A 22032-nucleotide genomic window follows, 5' to 3' on the forward strand; every position below is an offset into this window, starting at 1 on the left:
GAGCACATGATCAATAAGTGTGGCCCTGATCTCATCAGAGATCATCAAGCCAAGTCCCTATACGGACTGTGCTAGTGCCACCCCAAAAAACTCTTCCTCCTTGAACCTGTACTCGTCCCCCTCCCTCCTACTGCCCTTGCTCTCTGTCCATTGTTGGCCTCCATTGTTCAAAACAGGTAATCTGATATTTTACCCATTTATAGGCCTTATAGGCCTATACTAATAGTGTGTTCCATTTACCTCAGAACTCGGAAGCCGGTCCTGGGAATGACGTCCCACTTGATCGTTCCCTTACAAGTCAGATTTTTCATTGTGCGGTTAGCTCTAGCCTGGTTAGCCTGTAACACAATACAAGTTGAAAACAACGCATTACACCTCTACAGCAACATGTCCACAGATAGAAGTTGTAGAGGACTGTGTATACAACTGATTTAGTGAGATACAAATAAGACAGAAGTGCTAATAACTGTATGTTACTTCAGCTTTCACAACTGTTGATGCACGGGGCATCCATGTTGGATTTTGAGCTTGCCGTACTCGGTGGTTGTCCGAGTTCCGAGCTCAGAAATCCGAGGTCAGGGGGCGTGTTTTTGGCTTTGACCTCGGAACGCACTATACAGCAGTGATTGGTTAGTGATCAGTTAAGCAATTAGTGTTGTGAACATGTGAAGGGTGGGTGTGTGACCTGGTAAATAAGTGTAGCATTATGATTGGTTGTGTTTGGAAAAAAGGAAAGTAAGTCGCTTCCTGTTAGATTTTTGTGTCTTAGGTAGAGAACTGTGTGTAATGTTTTCAAGTAAGTGTTTGTCGGAGATTAACCGCTACAACTCCTCAGGACGCAAGCCAAGTCCCTGTGTCTTGCTGCCAGAGATGGGGACTATAATATCATTCAAATTCCATTTGTTATTTTTTTTTTAATATTCAAATAATATTCAAATATTTAATGCTCATATGCAGCCTGTTATAAATATGTACTACACTACTCAGGCTTATGCATTGTCAATGCATGTGGTTGTTGTTACACGTTCTGTCCACTAGAGGGACTTCCAACATCAGCCTGGCTCTATGGGGATCTACGTTATGGCGCGTTGTATTTCTGGCACGCCGCTCTCTGTTTACATTATTTTCCACCACACACACAGTGACAAACACAAATCAACAGAGAACTCTGTAAGTAAACATTATCTAACAAGTGTATTGAAGCGTCTCTGTTGTAAAGGCTAACGTTGCTTGGTTAGCACAATGACATCACGTTAGAAAGCACAGCCGAAACGATGTGTCATAAACTAAGTAATAACATTGTTAGCCATGGTGCTAACGACATTAATAACTAAGCCAACCGGTGCTGCCACTAGTATTCTAGTGATTTAAAAGCAACTTGTTTCTTGCAGATTGTCACGTTACTGAGAATACAGCTGTTAGAAGGTAATATATGAAGTCAAAGCTAACTCTGACAGCTGTAGGGCAGCTGACATAATCTTTAGCTGTCTCCATGAAGCTCCCAGCTAAGCTCCTATAACTCGCAACGCAGTTAGGAAACCAGAATGAGCTAACTATTGATAACATAAGCATTTTGGCTCGGTGGATGTCGATTTTAAAGTCACGTTAAAACTATTTCCTGTCCATCTTCCGATTTCCAGCCGCAGCCTGTCACTCCCCCCTGCACTAATGTTACTCGGTACGTAACGTTAGCTCACAATGCCTTGAGTTTCTCACTCCTGTAACTTATTGTTCATCAGACGTGACATGAGAAGAGGGAGATTAGCTAACGTTAGTCAAGCTATTTATAAAAAAAAATCACATTTGAATAGTAACTTCAGCATTCGAATAGTACTGATTTTTTTAATATTCTAATTATATTCAACTTTTGGAATTCGTTCCAACAGCCCTAATGGGGACTGGAGTTTGAGTGGTAGGTAGCAAACATGTTTAGTTCAGCATTGGCCGTCTAATGTTAGCTTCTTTTTGCTTTAGCTAAGACCTACGCAGGTTAACTCCGACTTTCGTTTGGTAGATGTTATGAAAAGATAAATGAGCGTTTGTTTGTTTGCCAAACTTTTCGGGGGATTACAAGTTACGTAATCCTTTACGTCCCGCTAGCTGCCACCATGTTTATTATTAATGTTGGTGTAACAGGCCCCGGGCATGAGGCCTGTGGTCATATTTAAATGTTGTTCTGAAAAGAACAGGAAAATGATGAGACCGGCAACAGGTATTGTGTTTCCTTCTCTCGCTTCTGCCAAACTTTATTTTACACATAAACATGTAGGCTACTTTAAATGTGTTCTCAATTTCACATTCCTTCTCATAAGAACATCATCTAGTAAGTTACCATAATGACCACATAACTTGAATTCAATTTCCCAAATAAACATAATTTTCAGAATCCATGTGTTCTGTTTCTCTTCATATCCAAATTATGTACTGTACTGTACTGTACATGTTAACCGTATATCAAACTCACACTTGCAGGTGCCCTGCCACACATATTTCATTACTTTGTGGTAATGTCTGAAGTTCTATCATGGCCTCTGTAACATTTTTTGCGGAAAAAATGCCTTGGTTACCTTGTTTCAAGCCATTCTAGCGTGGTAGAGAAAGCCTACAGGAAGACTCACCGGCAATTTCCACTGGATGCGGAACGTCTGCGGAACGTCTGCGGAACGTCTGCGGAACGTCGACGTAGTCATTAGGTTTCAGTTTAGTCAATCTGTGTATTTCCACTGAGGGCGGAACGTCTGCGTCCCTACTCCGTCCCAGTTCCGTCAGTCCGCAGCCCTCCGCAGCAGATACGCAGAGCTTCTATTTTTGACGGACGACGGCGAGCTCCGCAGCAATTCAGCACACGGCAGATAGTGCGGGACAGGAAGTGGAGCACAGAAACAAAATAAATATCTATGCACTACACCTTTAAAACACAGCACAGAGTCGTTTCCCCTCTTGTCCTCTGAATGGAAACAAACTGTTGTTGGTTTTGTGGTTCAATTCTACCTGAATTCGTGAGATCTCGTTGGGTCCTCGTGACTACAGCTGTCAGTCACGGCCGCAGCCGTTCCGCAACAAATCCGGACCCGGTGGGTATTGACGGACGGCGGAGCACGCAGCCGGCACGCAGCGGAGCCGGTCCGCAGCCGTTACGCATCCAGTGGAAATCCCCGGTCAGCTCGATTTCTGCCAGTTCTCATTAATATTCAACAAGCTAAGCTGTTTGAATCTGTTTGGCTAAAAGCTAGCCAATGAGAGCCTGGCTGTCAGAATCCTTTACCCAGCCCAACTGGGCGAGCTAATGAATAGTAATGAGCTCAGGCAATATGATGTCAGACTGACCAGCTTTTGTCATTGGCCTGATTTCTCTGCTTATTTCTTTTCAGTAGCTAGAGCTGACAAAGGAGGTAGCAGTTAATTTTCACATTCACAACATAACACATATGGACCTAACATATTTCAGAAAATGCAAGTAAAAACAGTTTTGCATGGCAGGGCACCTTTAAACAGCATTTAACATGACAGGGCTTTACAAAATAAAATCACATAGGAGCCTCAAAATAGGACAATATAACCGACGTGACACACGTTCTGTAAGTGAAGCTAGCTAGTCACTTTGTGACTGGTGTTGGGAATTGGTATGGGTACAGATTCAATTATTGGCAAATTATCAAAGATGTTTTATCAATATTAATAAAGTTATGAATATGTGTATTCATAACTTTACCAAATTGACAAACAATCAAAATGGAGCACCACCCTGAACTCAGAGACCAATAACTGAGGTGTGAAACAGTCTCATAGGTGGCGTTCCCTTTAAAATACAGATTTTAATTAATTTGATTAATTCATCTGGTATCTTTGAAAGGAATAGAAGAAGGGTGAGGTTCGAGCACAGACCTGTTTAACCAGCTATTTACAACAAATAATCACAAACAACTGCTCTTTAAAGTATAGTAGAATTGATTTAACTTCAAAACAAACAGACATGTAGCAGGCATATCTCTGTGTGTGTGTGTGTGTGTGTGTGTGTGTGTGCGTGCATGTTGGTTAGCTAAGCCACACAATATCAAGAGGCGGACCGTGAGATCCAAGATGGCGGATCGTGGAGCTGGTTGTGGCCAAGCCAAGACTTTTCACATAGACTTTGCATGGCGAAAGAAACTTCTATATTTCAGCAAATCATTTTTTTGGGGGTACATCAACTGACCAGCCCGAACACTTAAAGGGTCCTTGTTTAAAACGTCACGTTTTTAACATTTTTAACATTCACTAGTAGCCGAATCAAGAGTTATTAAACTAGTTACGATGAAGGCGCATAATGGACGCGAGCAGACCCACGGGACTGCGCCCGCCCGCTCACATGACTGTTCTCCCCCGAAGTCCTGTAGCTGTAATAATGGATATAGCTATAGATTTTCAGATTTCTTCGATGAGAGAAAAAGAAAAGCGGTGTCCAATGTTGTCAATTTTCTAGTAGAGCAACGTTTTCTCTTCTGCAGTTTTGAAAACATGAGGTGCGTGTTTTACAGGATCCAATAGTCCACTTTGTCCGGAAATAGAGCTATTTAGCACAAACGTTTGCTTGCAAACCTTTTAGCAGCCGAAGCCACTGGGGTAAGATGGGGCAGGGAGGTGAGTCGGAAGGCTTTATAGGCTGGGACCCCATGTTGCCCTATGTGCTTTCCTTTGTTCCAGAGGGTGTTCACGGTTTGGAATTCCCGTGTAGGCCCAGATTCCTTTGTTCAGGAAAAACACATCTCAGAGGCTTGAAGCTCTGAGGCCACATGGTTGAGATCTCTGTTTAAGAGATAATGTTTAATTCCCTATCTCTTGGTCCCAACACTGGTGTCTGTGAAAGGTGCTATATAAATAAACTTTGGCAGTTATTTTGCATATATATATGCTATATATGCCTCTAATAGCTAAATTCCTATCCTAAGATATTATGGGTTTCGTTCCTGAATGCAGAATGTTTCTGTAATACCAAAAATCCCAAATGTCATCCTAAACTGAGACGAGATTTTAGACTTACTGTAGGAGATTTCTGTAATGAGGCCCAAAAAGACATTTTCTGTCCAACCAAGGAGCAAAGTGCTTGCATGTTGTCAGCAAACTCAACAAAGAGCAACTCAAAATAAGTATGCTCTATTGTAATTTCTGTAAAATATTTGTCAGATTCAGTAAAGAATTCTTCTAAAATCAGTCTTGGTAAACCTCATGAAGTTCAACATTTAGCTTCTGGCAGTCTGCTCCTCTCCCAGTAACTCGTCATCTGTGAGATGCTTGTCGTTGTCACAGCGATCACTTTTGAAAGGCTGCAGCTGCTCAGAGGATGCGTAGGGTCGACAATGAACATAGTATTTTCAGGAGGGTTGGTGGGGGAAATGCCCAGAAGTTTTAGGCACATACCCAGGTAGGCATCTTCTATGAAGATCGGTTTAATCTTAGGAGCAACTCCCAGTATCTTGGCAGGCAGGTCCAGGGACATGACGTAGGCCATGCCCAGAGGATATGGAGGGTACTGTGGCTCAGCAATCACGTTTGTTGGCATGTAGAACTTGTTGAAGGGGTTTCTCAAAACCGGGCTGTTCCACCACACACAACCTGTCATGTAGTTTTGTTTGGCCGTTTTGGGATCCAGCAACAGTTTAACCAAATTCGGGACATGCAGTAACATATCGGAGTCAATCTTTATGACATAGGAAGCCTCGGCACAGTGCACAGCCAGCCACTCCAGCATCACCATTGTCTTGATGGTCAGATTGCGGTAGCTGTCCAGGAAGTTACTCTGGATCAGATCATGATGCTGCAGGTTCTCCTGTTTGAGTTTCTCCTGCTGCTGCTCAGCATCAGCTCCCCCCGGTCGGCCCAGTATGAAGAGAGTCTCAATCAGCTGACCCAGAACCAGTTTCTCATTTCCCCACGTCTTCCGGATGGTGTCCCGAGCTGCCACGTCACCGGGTGCGACCGGAACCATCAGGACCAGGAAAGGAGTGGTGTTCTTGCACACCGGCGTGTCATCCATGATAAACTTGTAGTTTCGTGGATAGGCCACATGATACGGCCCAGGATCCTCCCATTGTGGCTCTGGTGCTGATGCTGCTGATTCTGGTGCTGATGCTGATGCTGATGCTGATGCTGATGCTGATGCTGATGCTGATGCTGAGGCTGATGCTGCTGATTCTGGTGCTGATGCTGATGCTGATGCTGCTGATTCTAGTGCCGATGATGATGGGGGTGCTGGAATAACCCACTTTTCCACCAACGTCCAGTCACATTTCAGATAGATAAAGAAGAGTGACACTGCTACCAGGATGCAGATAAAGATGCTCTTAAGGCGTCTTCTCCCGTTCGCCATTAAAACTACACAGAAAAGAGACTCAAATTATGACATATCAGCACTTCAATCAGCACTCAAATACTCAAACTCAAATATAATTCTGATAAAACAGCAACACACATTTTAAATGTAATATTAGGCATTATCTAAATGCCAAACTCCCTCAGGCCATAGTAACACAATCCAATAACAACATGCTTTGAAAGTTAATTACTGGAGCACCAGTGTAATGAATGACCATAGCAGCCTGATTTAAAACCATATTCAAGTGTGTTATTCCTGGACTTGGTTAGCCAAATTGATGACAAAGTTAGTGTCAGCTAAATTTTGTCTGCCTTAAACCTTCTTTGAGTCAAATAAAGTACATATGTTGTCATTACAGATGGCCTAGATAGATGGATAGAATATTTAACGCCTCGTAGCTCAGGCGCCCCAGAGAACACTACACTAATATGGTACATTCATATGTCAGCAAAAATTCATTTATTATTTTTTATGTAATGGAGCAGTTTGGAACATAAAGTATAACTTAATGATGATTTCATAATAACATGCAGGCTTTTTGAACTGTCAAATGATCCCTAACAGATTAAATTAAATAACAGTCAATTATGGTACATACTTTAACTGTAATAGGCTTTTTGCACCATTAGAAGGGCATATTGACTTCAATGTTAACCAACTTCAAAGAATATTATATAGAGATATGCCTGAGTGTGCTGGGTCTAAGCCAATCATGGCAAAGCAATTGTATAACTCACCAGCAGGGCTTTAAATTAACTTTCGTAATTACCAGCCAAAATGGCTAGTACATTTTTACCAGCCGATCAGATTTTCCGCTAGCCAATTTTTTTTCCTGGGAAAATGAAACAGATGAGTGCCGCTGAATACATTTAAGTATCCATGTTTCTGATGGTTGGCAGATACTGTATATAAAACAAATATAAACATTTACATTTATTTTACTCTTGAAAAATATCTTTTTTTATTTCCAACTAACTTCACTACTTTATTTCAGCTCCTCTGGTTTGTTTTGCACAGTCGCGTTTCGTTTCCAAGCCAAACACACACCAAACCGCCCAAACTTCTTGCCAGAAAACAGTCCAATCTGTAAACACTGCATTGTCAGATCCTTTCTGCAGCTGGCCTATTTTAACTGTCGCTTCGCTTCATTCATCACCGGCAACTTTTACAATATTATACCAGCCAAAGTTGTTTTTACAGGCATTTGGCAGGTGTCAATTTAAAGCCCTGCTTAAATGTTCTGTTATGATGACAATAGAGATAGCTGCAGGAACCCTCCTTAATCACAACGGACTGAAAGGGGTTTCTGACAATCAAGTCAGGTCAGCCCTCACACCAAACTGGAAAATCTACTTCTTAGTAGGCCACGATATGTGCAGTAGTTTTTCTTTTTCTTTTTTTTTTTAAATTAGAAAGGGCCTCCCCCAAACTGTTGCCACAGTTAGAATCACACAATCATCTAAAATCTTTTTTTTTTTCTCTAGCTTTGTAATTTCCATTAGGCTACTTGGAGCTGGGGGGTTATGGAAACACAAATCATGAGAAACAGCCATTGACCAAAAGTAAAGTGCAAAGACAGCATTGATCATGTAATCTTAGGGGGAAGTAGTACAACAGGTTCTTCAGTCACCAACACGCTTCAGCCAAGTGCATCGACACACACCACAGGTCTGACCCACAGTGTTCCTTTGGGTGTGGCAATACAATTATTTATTATAGGCTTGTTGTTTGTTTTACGTTCATGTTTTAAGTATTTTTAGAATAGTACCAATGCAGAAATGATCACATTTAATATAGTTCTTAATGGCTTATTATGTTTTCATAATGCAGAGGCCAGTTTCTAAAATACTTTTACTTTGAATACTTTTAGTACATTTTCCTGATGATACTCTCATACTTTTACTTAAGTGACAAAATTCCAATGCAGGACTTTTACTTGTAACAGAGTTTTTTTTACACTGTGGTATTAGTACTTTAACTTAAGTAAAGGATCTGAATATTTTTTCCACCGCTGGCTACACCAAAATGAAATGTAAATAGGCCGACATCGCAGGTTATTACCTTGCCATGATGGTATAAAAATGTTTACTTGTTTGGGTGTTAAGTTTTCTCTCTTTCCATCTCCTTGTCCCAGAAATGTTTGTTACTAACTTAGCTCTGGAGAGCTTATTCCCCGGAGTCCTTATGTGTTTCTTTTGCCCAGCATGTTTCCTTGGACTAGGGTGGCACCTAAATCAGGGTTGCAGCTGTCCCGGTGGTCCTGCTCCACGCCCTGCTATGCCCTGTTACACCCTGCTACGCTCTGCAGTGCCCTGCTACATCCTGCTACGCCCTGCTATGTCCTGCTATGCCCTGCTATGCCCTGCTACGCCCTGCTACGTCCTGCTACGCCCTGCTATGTCCTGCTATGTCCTGCTACGCCCTGCTATACTCTTCTGTGCCCTGCTATGTCCTGCTACGCCCTGCTACATCCTGCTACGCCCTGCTATGTCCTGCTATGCCCTGCTATGCCCTGCTACGCCCTGCTACGTCCTGCTACGCCCTGCTATGTCCTGCTATGTCCTGCTACGCCCTGCTATACTCTTCTGTGCCCTGATATGTCCTGCTACGCCCTGCTACACCCTGCTATGTCCTGCTATGTCCTGCTACGCCCTGCTACGTCCTGCTACGCCCTGCTATGTCCTGCTACGCCCTGCTATGCTCTGCTACGCCCTGCTATACTCTGCTACGCCCTGCTATACTCTGCTGTGCCCTGCTATGTCCTGTAACGCCCTGCAGTGCCCTGCTATGTCCTGTAACGTCCTGCTATGTCCTGTAACGTTCTGCTACGCCCTGCTATGTCCTGCTACGCCCTGCTACGTCCTGCTATGCCCTGCTATCTCTGCTGTGCCCTGCTATGTCCTGCTACGCCCTGCTATGTCCTGCTACGCCCTGCTATGCTCTGCTACGCCCTGCTATACTCTGCTGTGCCCTGCTATGTCCTGTAACGCCCTGCAGTGCCCTGCTATGCCATGAACTATTACAACTACTATTTCTGGTCATTGTTCCAGTATCTTTATTGTGATTATTATTGCCATTGTTCATCACCCCCCCGCCCACCAAGAGCCTGGGTCTGTCCGAGGTTTCTTCCTAAATGGAAGTTTTTTTCACCACCCGAGGTTTCTTCTTAAAAGGAGTTTTTCCTCACCACTGTCGCACTAAATGCTTGCTCTTGGGGGAATTACTGGAATTGTTGGGTCTTTGTAAATTATAGAGTGTGGTCTAGACCTACTCTATCTGTAAAGTGTCCTGAGATAACTGATTTGATACTATAAATAAAATTGAATTGAATTGAAATATGGGCCTGTAATTATTACATAATTGTGTAATTGTCAATTTTTTACATAATCACGGTTTCTTGGTTTAACCGCAATTAATTGCTAATATTAGCTAAGGTCTTAAAGCGTATGACTCCTAATTGTTGATTTCGTTTAGATATGCCAAATTGTAATTATATGTAATTATATGGTCGGACTATGTATTTTTATAATTTCAATTGTTAGTTTTTGGCACTTGACCCTATACAGGTCCATAGCAACAAAAATTACAAGGGAGGATGAAGTGAGACATTTTTTTTACGATAATAAAGAGGCGTGGTTTACTGCATAGGCTGTGTACCTGTGTTATTACAGTCACAAAATAATAATAGGTAAAACATAAATATTTTTAAATTTGACTGAAAGAGACAATTATATTGTTAATCGCAATTATTTCTGAGACTATTAATTGTACAGCCAAATTTGGAATTGTTACAGCTCTATTCAAATATCAACAATCTTTCCCCAGAATCGCTGACGTCACCTTTAAGTGACATGATGGTATGACGGCTATAGGCTATTTTGATAGTATTCTGTTACAAAAAAAACAAAACAGCATTTTTAAATAGGCTATATTTATATCATATATTTATATATTAGGCTATATCTTTTCTCTTTTTTTGATATTGAGGAATATGGAATTTGGCTTATCAAAAGTTTATGAGAAAAGTTGTTCTAGGAGAATAAATAGGCCTACTTGAAAGCAATAGAATGCCTTAATCCCTGACTGCATTTTAGGCCTTTATATTTTAAATTGCCACGTGTTTTCCTTTACATGAATAGACATTTACACCATACATTTTTGCAGAAAAGGCAGAGGTATAACAATTCATCAGCTGGCCCCCGTGCAATATAATACGGGAACGTCCCGTTTTTCATTACGGTAGACGATCCCGTATTATACGGGACGGGACGGGGTGGGGGGTCAACCCTAGACTGGAGCCTACCTTTTACTTTTCCGCGTCCCTAATTCAAAGCACCTCGGATCTTCGTTGTCTTTTCTCTTCTGTAGTAGAAAGTCCTGGGACACCAGTGACCATATTACCTACATGTAATGGTCCTCGAAGAATCCAGTGATCCGGCTCACAGGCACTACACCTATGCACTATACACTACACTATTGCGACAGAAACCCAGCCCACACTTCCTTGTTCCTCTACCTGCCAGCAAGGCGTACATACACCTGCCTGCGCTTGTTACAACTTCCTGGCCATCTCAATCCATCAACCATCAGCGCTGAAAGAAGTAGTCTGCTCAGATATTTTACCTAAGTAAAAGCAATAACCACACATTCACTGGGGAATACAATACTTTTTTTTATTATGCTGATGTAGGCTACAAATCATATCCATTAGGCCTACTATGAAATTAAAGTTTTCAGTAACGTTCTCTACACACTGCAGATGGAGTCATCTACATTTTCCCCTCCAAGCCGGAAGCCATCCGGTTGCCTCCCAATCTCCAGTCAACCCCCTCCTCCTGTTTACATGGTAAACACACTGTAAACACACCCATTCACTCACTTGCAGGGTTTCACCATGAGATGGCGCTACCTTCACAATGTGTATTGAGTTAGCTAAGCTACAGTAGCCTAGGCTACATTACAGTAAATGAAGCGTCACTACACTGACGCTATCCCCCAGAGACATGTATAGTAGCAAGCTCATTCCAAGTCAATGCTGTCTATTGTTGTGAAGTAGTGTAGTTATTGTTCTCCAGTCTCTTTTCTAGTCATTTATGTATTTATTGTAGTTAAGTTTATTTGGTTATGGGCATTTAGCCTTTAATTAGGCCTATTTTGTTTTCCTTTTTCTTTTACCAACCTCATTGTATTTGTATTTTAGTTCATGTGAAGTGGCTGCTTCTACATTTCCAATCTATTTATCTGATTAGTACTTGACAAAGTCACATTTTCGTGAGAAAGTCCACTGTGACTTAGTGCAACTGGTAGAGACGGCGCCCCATGTACAGTACCATATTATTGAGCACTGCTACACGGGTTTGACTCATCTGTGTAGAAGGTTCAAAATGTGTCCACCATTTCTTTTCATTTCTTCCCCAACTCCTCTCTTTGTAAGCGGGACAGGTGAGTTAAATTCCACAGTAACCATACCAAAGCTGCGTCCATAATCTCACCACAACAGGAACTCTGACTGTAGCTCAGTGTGTGTCAGCCTACACTGTGTAGTAAAAGTATCAACAGTCCCCTTTTTGTGTCCTTATTTCGTGTAGACTGTTAAAACGTTGCAGTGCCAAAAAAACATTTACTCAGATGCTAACGAATGGCTCAATGAAGAGATGATCGCCTGTAACCTAGGTTTTGTGAACCCTGCCCACAGACTTTAAAGGCTGGATGATAATAAATCCTACAAGCGCTCCATTTATTGTGGCTCTGCCTACATTTACTATCTTTTTGTTGGCTACTTTTGTTTTTTCCCTTTAGTTTTATTTAATTTGATTGAGTTGATTGTTGCACAGTGCTCAGTAATAAAGTAGCCTACCATAACCGTGCCCTATAATTGCTTTTCTTATTGTGTTTAATTTAGATTTGAACTATTTAATTTATTTAAGAGTACGAATAAAACAGCAAACACATTAAAATGCTACACTCAAAAAGGACGAGGAAGATTGGTTTAATCTTTTTTTCGACACAAATTTAGAGATAGTACCAAAGCTTCATAATGCTTTATCTGCCCCTCACTATATGGATAATATTATATACCTGTAGAGATATACCTGAATGTACTGGGTTTAAGGCCAATCATGGCAAACCAACTGTATGACTGACCACACATTCTGTTCCGAGAGCTGCAGGTCTCCCTCCTTAAACACAAAAGACTGAAAGGGGTATCTGGCTAAGACAGCTTACACTTCCTTCCTCACATTTGCCCCATTTAGCCCACCTAACCGGTTTACTTAACCCCACCCAGTATGTTGGATAGAGTTGCAAAGTGAGCGGAGAGTTTTCCATCCAGTCTGCCTTCTTATTTAAATTTTTTTCTTTGAACTACATCCTCAATGATAACATAGAAACTTGGGTCTCTACCAGTTAATGTAACAGTCCTATAGCATATCATTTATATTTACATTCCCTTAACCCGGTTTTCACACTTGGCAACTTTTAGCCCCAGGGTTAGGAGTTTTTCAGGAGATAACCCACCAAACTCAGTTTATTTTAAGTTTAGAATACAGCAGATGTTCTTCACTGTGTGAGAGCTGATACAGCTCAGGAAATTCTAAAAGCCCAGCTGGCTGTGAAGCACATTTGATAACAAGAAGGCATTTGGTCAAAATCGGTTTTGTCTTTTGAACAAAAAAAAACAAACAATTTCTGTCCAACCAAGGAGCTTCCATGTCTGCAAACAAAATAAATATGCACAATTTTAATTTCTGTACAATATTTGTCCGATTCAGTGTTGGTAAACAAGACAAAAGTTTAACATTTAGCTTCTGGCAGTCTGCTCCTCTCCCAGTAACACGTCATCTGTGAGATGCTTGTCGTTGTTATGGCGATCACTTTTGAAAGGCTGCAGCTGCTCAGAGGATGTGCGGGTTTCACAATGAACATATTATTTTCAGGAGGGTCGGTGGGGGAGAGGCCCAGGTATTTCAGGCACATACCCAGGTAGGCATCTTCTATGAAGATCGGTTTAATATGAGGAGCGGCTACCAGGATCTTGGCAGGCAGGTCCAGGGACATGACGTAGGCCATGCCCAGAGGATATGGAGGGTACTGTGGCTCAGCAATCACGTTTGTTGGCATGTAGAACTTGTTGAAGGGGTTTCTCAAAACCGGGCTGTTCCACCACACCAAACCTGTCATGTAGTTTTGTTTGGCCGTTTTGGGATCCAGCAACAGTTTAACCAAATTCGGGACATGCAGTAACATATCGGAGTCAATCTTTATGACATAGGAAGCCTCGGCACAGTGCACAGCCAGCCACTCCAGCATCACCATTGTCTTGATGGTCAGATTGCGGTAGCTGTCCCGGAAGTTACTCTGGATCAGATCATGATGCTGCAGGTTCTCCTGTTTGAGCTTCTCCTGCTGCTGCTCAGCATCAGCTCCCCCCGGTCGGCCCAGTATGAAGAGAGTCTCGATCAGCTGACCCAGAACCAGTTTCTCATTTCCCCACGTCTTCCGGATGGTGTCCCGAGCTGCCACGTCACCGGGCGCGACCGGAACCATCAGGACCAGGAAAGGAGTGGTGTTCTTGCACGTCCGCGTGTCATCCATGATAAACTTGTAGTCTCGTGGATAGGCCACATGATACGGCCCAGGATCCTCCCATTGTGGCTCTGGTGCTGATGGAGGTCTTGGATTAGCCCTGTTCACGTTCAACTCCCGGTTACAGTTGAGAAAGATGAAGAAGATTATCACTGCTACCAGGATGTAGATAAAGGTGCGTTCTAAGCATCTCCTCCCCTTCTCCATTAAACCTACACAGAAAAGAGACCCATGTTATGACATGATACAACTTTTCTCAGCAAATATTATTCTGATAAAACAGCAACACATAATTCAACAAACCACCATATTTGAGACAAAAATGTAATGTTTTAAAAATGCAGTTAAAAAAAGCTAGAAGAAAATGGTGTCCCTTAAAGTGATGGTTCGGAGTTATTTCACCCTAGGGTCCTTTGCACCATGACCTCGAGCCTAACACCCACCCCCAGAAGCTTTTTTTCCCCTGGGTCGAACATTGGGAGAGTTAGTGTAGAGTAGCGTTATCAGCTGAATAGCTTAGGGCAGGGGCTAATGGACCCACGTTTGTATCTCATAAATGACCCCACTAATAATGCCCGAAATGATACCAAACTTCTACACTAGTACAAATAGGTTATGTACTCATAAAACGATGGATTGGAAAGTTTGTAATTTGTAATCCATCTGCTAGCCTACCGTTAGCTAGCAGATGGATTAAACACAATTAAAATGCTGACAGCTAAACGGTGTAAAGTGTGATTTATTTCAGTGTATATGATCCAACAGCAGCATGTTAAGCAGTGTGCAGCTGCCATTGTCTAATTGTCTGAAGAACAACACAGACGGTGCGTCGCGGTGCATTCAAAGTTATTAAAATACCCTTTTGCCATGGTGGTTGTTTTTGTCGTTCAACAGCAATTTACTAGTGAAATACATTATTGTTATAAGTTATAGTTATTACATTATTATTAAATCATTTAATTTTGAACATATGGCCTAAAGTTGTTTTCCCCCCTTTTGCGATAATTAGGTTTTGTCCATTTGGCTTTGTCTGTCAACAAACAAAACAAAACAAAAATACATGTTTCAGGACAGTTTTTGGGAAGATGATAGAAACGTTTTTCGCCTTGTATCACTTACAATGCACTGAATTATTAGCTGATTTATAAAACAAATGTTAGATTTTATATCTATACCTATCTATAAAATGACTTGAAGAAGATACTATACAAAAATACTAACTTTACCTTGTATTTTCCCCCTTTTTTAGTCATTAAGTCTGATGGCTGAAAAGAAAACCACCCCCTTATGGCAGCGCTTCACCCAGCCAACACCAAAATAAAGAAATGCTGCTGGTTGCTACGGTGTGTCAGCACTACTATTGTTAAAATGGTTAATTTATTTTATTGTTCTCAGATGTTTGATAAATGCTGCTAAGTGCACTAAACTTTATCTTTTCATTGAAAAGTTTATTTGACAAAGTTAAGTTTATTTTCTTTCTTTCTTCTTACCAGTTTTGTTTATTTATACAATATATGTTTTTACATTATACATGTTTAATGTAAGTATACAAGTGCAGACTGGTGTTCAATAAATGTTTTTGTTGAAAAATTTTGTGTATCTTAAGTACTTATTAGTGTTAAATTTTATCTTTCAAATAGAGGTTAAAAACAAGCAAATATCGGCCCAAAATAATCGGCAGCATATATCGGCCATCGGCCGACCCTGATTTCAAAGGATCGGCATCGGCCTGAGAAAACCCATATCGGTCGACCTCTACCCCCGAGAAGCTTTTTTCACCTGGGTCTAACATTGGGAGAGTTAGCGTAGCGTAGCGTTATCAGCTGAATAGCTTAGCGCAGGAGCTAATGAACCCACATTTGTATCTGATAAATGACCCCATTAATAATGCCCGAAATGATACATAACGTCTACTGTAGTACATATAGGTTATGTACTCATAAAACGATGGATTGGAAAGTTTGTAAGTACACCAGAAGTTTATGAACACTTGCCTGCTCTCTTCTGCTCTCTGCTGTTGTTGCTGCTGCCGGCAGTAAGACGAGTGCTTAGGGCCGTCTACAAATTACAACACCGAAAAGAGATGCACAAAAATATTTTTTTATTTAACTTTTTTTTTTTAAGTAAGTGCTGTAGTATAACTAGCAGGAGACAAGTAATAACTGAGATAAGTTTGGAGACATTACCTTATTTAATCATTAAATTAATCAATATTTTTGTTGTATCTCTTTTCAGTGTAGTAATTTGTAGACGGCCCTAAGCACTCGTCTAACTGCATGTAGCAGCAGCTAGCAGAAGAGAGCAGGCAAGTGTTCATAAACTTCTGGTGTACTTACAAACTTTCCAATCCATCGTTTTATGAGTACATAACCTATTTGTACTAGTGTAGAAGTTTGGTATCATTTCGGGCATTATTAGTGGGGTCATTTACGAGATACAAACGTGGGTCCATTAGCCCCTGCGCTAATAAGCTATTCAGCTGATAACGCTACTCTACGCTAACTCTCCCAATGTTCGACCCAGGTGAAAAAAGCTTCTGGGGGGGGGTGTTTGGCTCGAGGTCATGGTGCAAAAGACCCTAGGGTGAAATGACGAACCATCACTTTAAGTGAAGAAAAAACTGAGGTGGTTGTTTTTGGAGCAAAAGAGGAATGATTAAAAGTTAGCGCTAAGCTTCAAACGACAATGTTAAAAACAACAGACCAAGCCAGAAATCTTGGTGTAGTCATGGACTCAGACCTGAATTTCAACAGCCACATTAAGACAATTACAAAGTTAGCCTATTATCACTTTAAGAATATATCAAGGGTTAAAGGACTTATGTCTCAGCAGGATTTGGAAAAACTTTTATCTATGCTTTTATCTTCAGTAGACTTGACTACTGTAACGGTGTTTTTACAGGTCTACCTAAAAAAATAAATATATAATCAATCCAACAGCTACAGTTGATTCAGAATACTGCTGATCGAATCCTCACTAAGACCAAGAAAGTAGATCACATCACTCCAGTTCTGAAGTCTTTACACTGGCTTCCAGTGCCTCAAAGAATTGATTTCAAAATACTTCTGCTGGTTTATAAATCCCTAAACGGTTTAAGGCCAAAATACATTTTGGATCTGCTTGTAAACTATGAACCACCCAGACCTCTCAGGTCACCTGGGACAAGTCTACTTGTTGTCCCCAGAGTCAGAACTAAACAGGGGGAAGCAGCGTTCAGTGTCATGCTCCACATATCTGGAACATACTCCCAGAAAACTGCAGGTCCGCCGCAACTGTATTTCAAATCAAGGCTGATTACCTTTCTTTTTTATGTTGCCTTTCTTTAAATAATTGTTCATTTCTTATACTGAAGTTGCATTGTTGAAACTGTATGACAATCTATATGAGCATATAAAGATAATTAAAAAGTAAGACCGGTGGGACAGGCCCGTTCTGGGAACGGCACGGATTGCGGGTGGATTACGTGTATAGAGCAACGGCTTATACATTGTCCCATACTAGCAGCCTAAAATCTCATATTTTATCTGCTTTCATATTTTTAACTGTTTTTACCTGCCCTTTAATGTTTAATTCATTATACTGCACTGTAACTTTTAGCCTTGTATTTTATCTGTTTTTAATTTTTTTAATTGTATTTATGTAAAGCACTTTGAATTGCCCTGTTGCTGAAATGTGCTATACAAATAAAGCTGCCTTGCCTTTTACATGATCAATGCTATCTGTAGCTTTGTTAAATTTAAACAATAACTTTACTCCAGTTAACTTTTTTAATTACCTACCCTTATGGAGAATAAAATGTACCCTAATCATTAAAAAACTATGCAATCAGTGTGCTAATTCGGAGTCTGAAGCACTGCTACTTGGGCGGAGTGATCAGCGCAACACCTGAAAAGCACCGTTGTTACTCTCTGCTCCTCACCACGGGGATTCTCAGGTGCTGTGAGTAAAATCACTCCGCCCAAGTAGCAGAAGTTGCAGTGCTTCGCCTTCTGAGAATATAGTTCCCAGTATGTATACGGTTAGAAGATGGCTGTGTCTCATGTGACCTTGTTATTTGTACACGCTGGGACTATAAAAAAATAAATAAATCACAACATGTACATAGAAAAATGGTGCCGTTATTTTGTCACTTATTGGGAGCAGAAGGCTAGTTGGAGCCGGTTACCTCCAGGATCTGTGCTAAACTAGGCTAGCGGTGGGTGCGTCAGACAGAGTTACGACACGCACGGAGATGAGAAGGGTATGTATAGACTTATCTAAGTCTGGGGGATACGGTGAATAAGCTAAAGTCCCAATAAGTCGCCGTGTTCATCATATAGCGCTCATGTTGAAACGGTTAACAAAATGCTTCACAATTAAGGATAAAATCAAACGATTATCATCAACTCTAAGTAAACCGGAATGAAATTCATCAGTCAGTTTCTTTAAAAATGCGCCTTTGATTGACATTTTACAGATTGTGTAGCCTGCAACAATAATAACACAATCGGTGACATTTACAAACATCCTAAAAACAGTGTTACCCATCTCTAATATTCAATCTCCTTATCAGATCACCCACAGCCATCTCAGCTAAAACTGTGTAGGCCTGGTCTGAAGTCTGCATGAGGTGCGCACATTCTCAACGCACAATTTCCTTTATAAATAGGCTACCAGTTTGTGGGGAAAAGGCACGTACATGGTTTTTGTAAGTATACACATCGTTTATGCATCTGGCCCCAGATGTTTTCTAACGCAATGTTTGTACTGACGATTTAACAGGGTTTCATGGTAATCTAAGCTGTAGACTATATACTTAATATAGACTATAAAACTTGCATTGGTTAGAGATGCTACATCCATACACAACCACAGATATGACTACCATGTGTATGGGTCTGCCCCCATGTGTATATTACTCCTGGTAGAGCACAACATTATGTCAATCCATTCTTAACACATTTTAGCTTTATATTATATATTATACTTCAATTGCATGACGAATCACACTTCAATGTCAACAATATGCACATTTCTTTTGTCAGAAGCAAAGATATAAGAAGTTGCCATATCGCTTACTTTAAGGAAGTATTACCCCTGTCTTGTAACTGGCTTTCCTTTTCACTTTTTTTACTTTCACTTTTCATACTCACAGCACTTTTCCATGCGACACACATTTGATCAATGACAGCAATAAAACAATCTGCAAGTGAATGTGACAGCACAAATTTAACTGTCGCCAGCTGTGAACACGGAACTTGGAAACTACATCCTGTTTTCGTCATAAAGTAGTTGGCTCCGCCTCAGTCCTCTTACTCTACAGAATGATGACAGCATGTGGCTTCTTTCCTCTGACTGGTAGCTATGCGTCTGCCCCCCTTTCTACTTTTCTTATGATGGTGCCGCTTCTTTTCTGTGTTATTTTGTTCTTGACTCTATTTCATTGTAAATGAGGGCCACCCCTCAATGACCCCTCAAGTATAAATAAAGGTTGAATGAATGATTGAATGAACATTTGCGTAGACAATAAGCCACACAATGGTGAGATTTATGCCCGATCAGAAGCGTTCAGTTTTTCAGATGGTCTGAAGGTGATAATCCATATCAGCATAACAATAGCATAATGCACAGCAGACTACAGGGCTAGTGGTTTTTCTTCTTGAAATATTTTTTATTTATTGTCATTAAATGATGATTTGTTTTTGCTCAAAATATTACAACTTCTCCAAAACGGCAGAGAACACTGATGGGAAAAGTTATACTTTTAAATGTGCAGACTTTTTTAAACATTAGCAGAAATCTTGTAGAAACACATGACCAATAAGGATCAGGGATTTATGAATGAATCAAAATGAATTAATGCATCATTAACATGAATAGTTTGAGGTCACTTCCCAAACAAGACAGGGGTGGGAATCACCAGAGGTCTCACGATACGATATCATCACGATACTTGTGTCACAATACGACACTATTGCAATTTTAAACATGTAGCAATATTCTGCGATATATCTCAATTTATTATCTTTTTCACAACTTCAAATTTTTCCCAATTTCAAATTATGTCCCCAAAAGCAAACTGTCAACATCTGTTTTATCTAAAAAGATACATTTTTTTGTTCGTCTCACTTCAATTTTATTGCTGCAAAATGGGATTATCAAGCAGACAAACTAGCCAACACACATATAATAATAGATTGATACTGAGCGTCTATGCATCGATACAGTATTGCCACAGAAAATATTGCGATACTATGCTGTATCGATTTTTCCTCCCTCTCCTAAAACAAGACACAAAAAAGGATGAACAGATGGAAGAGTGGTCATGCCTACATGCGTGTTGACTCAGCAGAGAGAACATTAAATGAGAAAAGGGGATCTACTGGAGAATAAAGCAATGCATAATGCAAAAGAGCCTTCCTGCGTTAAATTCCATATAGGCTATTTTTACGTTTGTCACCAACAGGCGCCTGATTTTACTTTGTTCCTTTACATAAATGAATAGGCCTACATTTCCTCCAAATTAATGCATAACAATTCATCAGAATGCAGAAGATTTGAGTATTGGACGCTGAACTTTTTCTGGGCGAGAAATGGGTCCAGGGCGAAACCACCATTTTTAACCACATGCTAATTTGGACAAACCGCCCCCAAGACACGAGCTAACGGATAAGTGGAGCGGAGAGGAGTCTGAGGAACAGTTGGGAACTTTAATCATCCGCTTGATGACTGAGATAAAGTTAATACTTTAGGCTAAGTGTTGCGCTACCAAATCACAGACCGGGGGTGGGTGGGAGGGAGGGGAGAGAATAACGTGCTGAAGTCATGGATGTAGTTTCGCACACATTGTGTTCCGGTCACCGTAACTTACCATTTACTTTTTCGCGTCCCTATTTCTGTTGTCTTGTCTCTTCTGTAGTAGACTAAACGTCCCGGTAGACCAGTGATCATATTAACGCTGGTATGATCCTGGAAGAATCCAGCGATCCAGCTCCAATCACCTGAGCCTGAACACCGCCCACATTAATCACCTGCTCCTCACTTCCGCGTTCCCCTACCTGCCGTGGCCAACTTCTTCTTCTTGTTTCCGGCAGGCTAGACCATTGACATATATACAAGGGCTAGACGCATCTATGGCGTATTGCTGCCATCCATTAGTCTCTACTCTAGGGTGGCCATACGTCCCGGTTTGACCGGGACAGTCCCGATTTTGAAGTTAATGTCCCGAGTCCCGACCAAAGCCTGTCGGGACGCTAAAATGTCCTGGTTTTAGGAGGAGCGGCGTCAGACGATTTTGCTGGGGCTTGAGCCCCGAATGTTTTGAGTGTAGTCCCAAATGTAACTTTTTCCAGATTATTTTCCCGAGGCGAATAGAACGGGCAGCTACATGCAGGGTCCGACCATGTTGTGTTTGTTGCTATCACCTAGCAACCGTCTCTACGTGGAGGAAAAGCTGTGAAAGCCGGGTGAAGTTTTCGGAGGAATCCTAGCCAAATCAGTGTAATACATTGATGCCATCAACACAAAGTTAAGGAGCGCAATACTAATGATTTAGTTTGAAGTTCCTGTGACGTGATGTTTACAGTCTATTGTTCAGACTCAACCACAAGGAGCTCTGAAGAAGACCTGTGCATCTCTTAGCCGACATGCTGCGGTAGATGTGTTGCGTTTGTGCTCCGTGTATTTCTGCAGTAGATTCGGTTTTCCACCTACGATGTAGAGCAGCGTACGGCCACTTCCCTAGCTAAACTCTTTGTCTCATTCAGACACCCAAACAGGGCTCTGTGTCTGTCAGAAGGTCTGAGAGCTACAGCAATCACGTGAAACCAGACTATGGTGCAGGTGGATTTCTGAAATAGTGACTTTATTCTTGTAATAGCCTATTATAACTTTATTTTTCTCAAAATCACGACTACTCCAAATCACAGAGAACACAGATATACTGTATTTTGATAGTGCACAAAGTTTTGGACATTGCTCAAACACATCTGAAATATTACAGTCCAGGGGTTTATTAATAGGCCTACATTAACAACAAAAGAGCAAAACAGGAGGGAGGAGTAAATGATGCATAGGCTACATGTGTGCTGACTCAGCTATAATTAGAAAAGTCCATC

General features: G+C 41.1%; 2 protein-coding genes across 2 annotated transcripts; both read right to left on the reverse strand.

Moving 5' to 3' along the window:
* Positions 1 to 5212: 5212 nt before the first annotated feature.
* On the reverse strand, positions 5213 to 6118 carry LOC114562158 (beta-1,3-galactosyltransferase 2-like; the record flags this gene model as incomplete). The annotated part of the gene is made up of 1 exon (XM_028588462.1): positions 5213 to 6118. A coding segment is annotated over one exon (906 nt), but the record flags the coding sequence as incomplete, so codon positions are not given.
* Positions 6119 to 12834: 6716 nt separating this feature from the next.
* LOC114568362 (beta-1,3-galactosyltransferase 2-like) lies at positions 12835 to 21180 on the reverse strand. Its single transcript, XM_028597952.1, has 2 exons — positions 20787 to 21180; positions 12835 to 14148 (listed from the first exon to the last, which is right to left on the reverse strand). The coding sequence occupies exon 2, from the start codon at positions 14141 to 14143 to the stop codon at positions 13145 to 13147; it is 999 nt and encodes a 332-aa protein (XP_028453753.1). The 5' UTR covers positions 14144 to 14148; positions 20787 to 21180; the 3' UTR covers positions 12835 to 13144.
* Between the last annotated feature and the right edge of the window lie 852 nt (positions 21181 to 22032).

Source organism: Perca flavescens, chromosome 2, assembly GCF_004354835.1.
Source record: "Perca flavescens isolate YP-PL-M2 chromosome 2, PFLA_1.0, whole genome shotgun sequence".
Taxonomy (NCBI): Eukaryota; Metazoa; Chordata; class Actinopteri; order Perciformes; family Percidae; genus Perca; species Perca flavescens.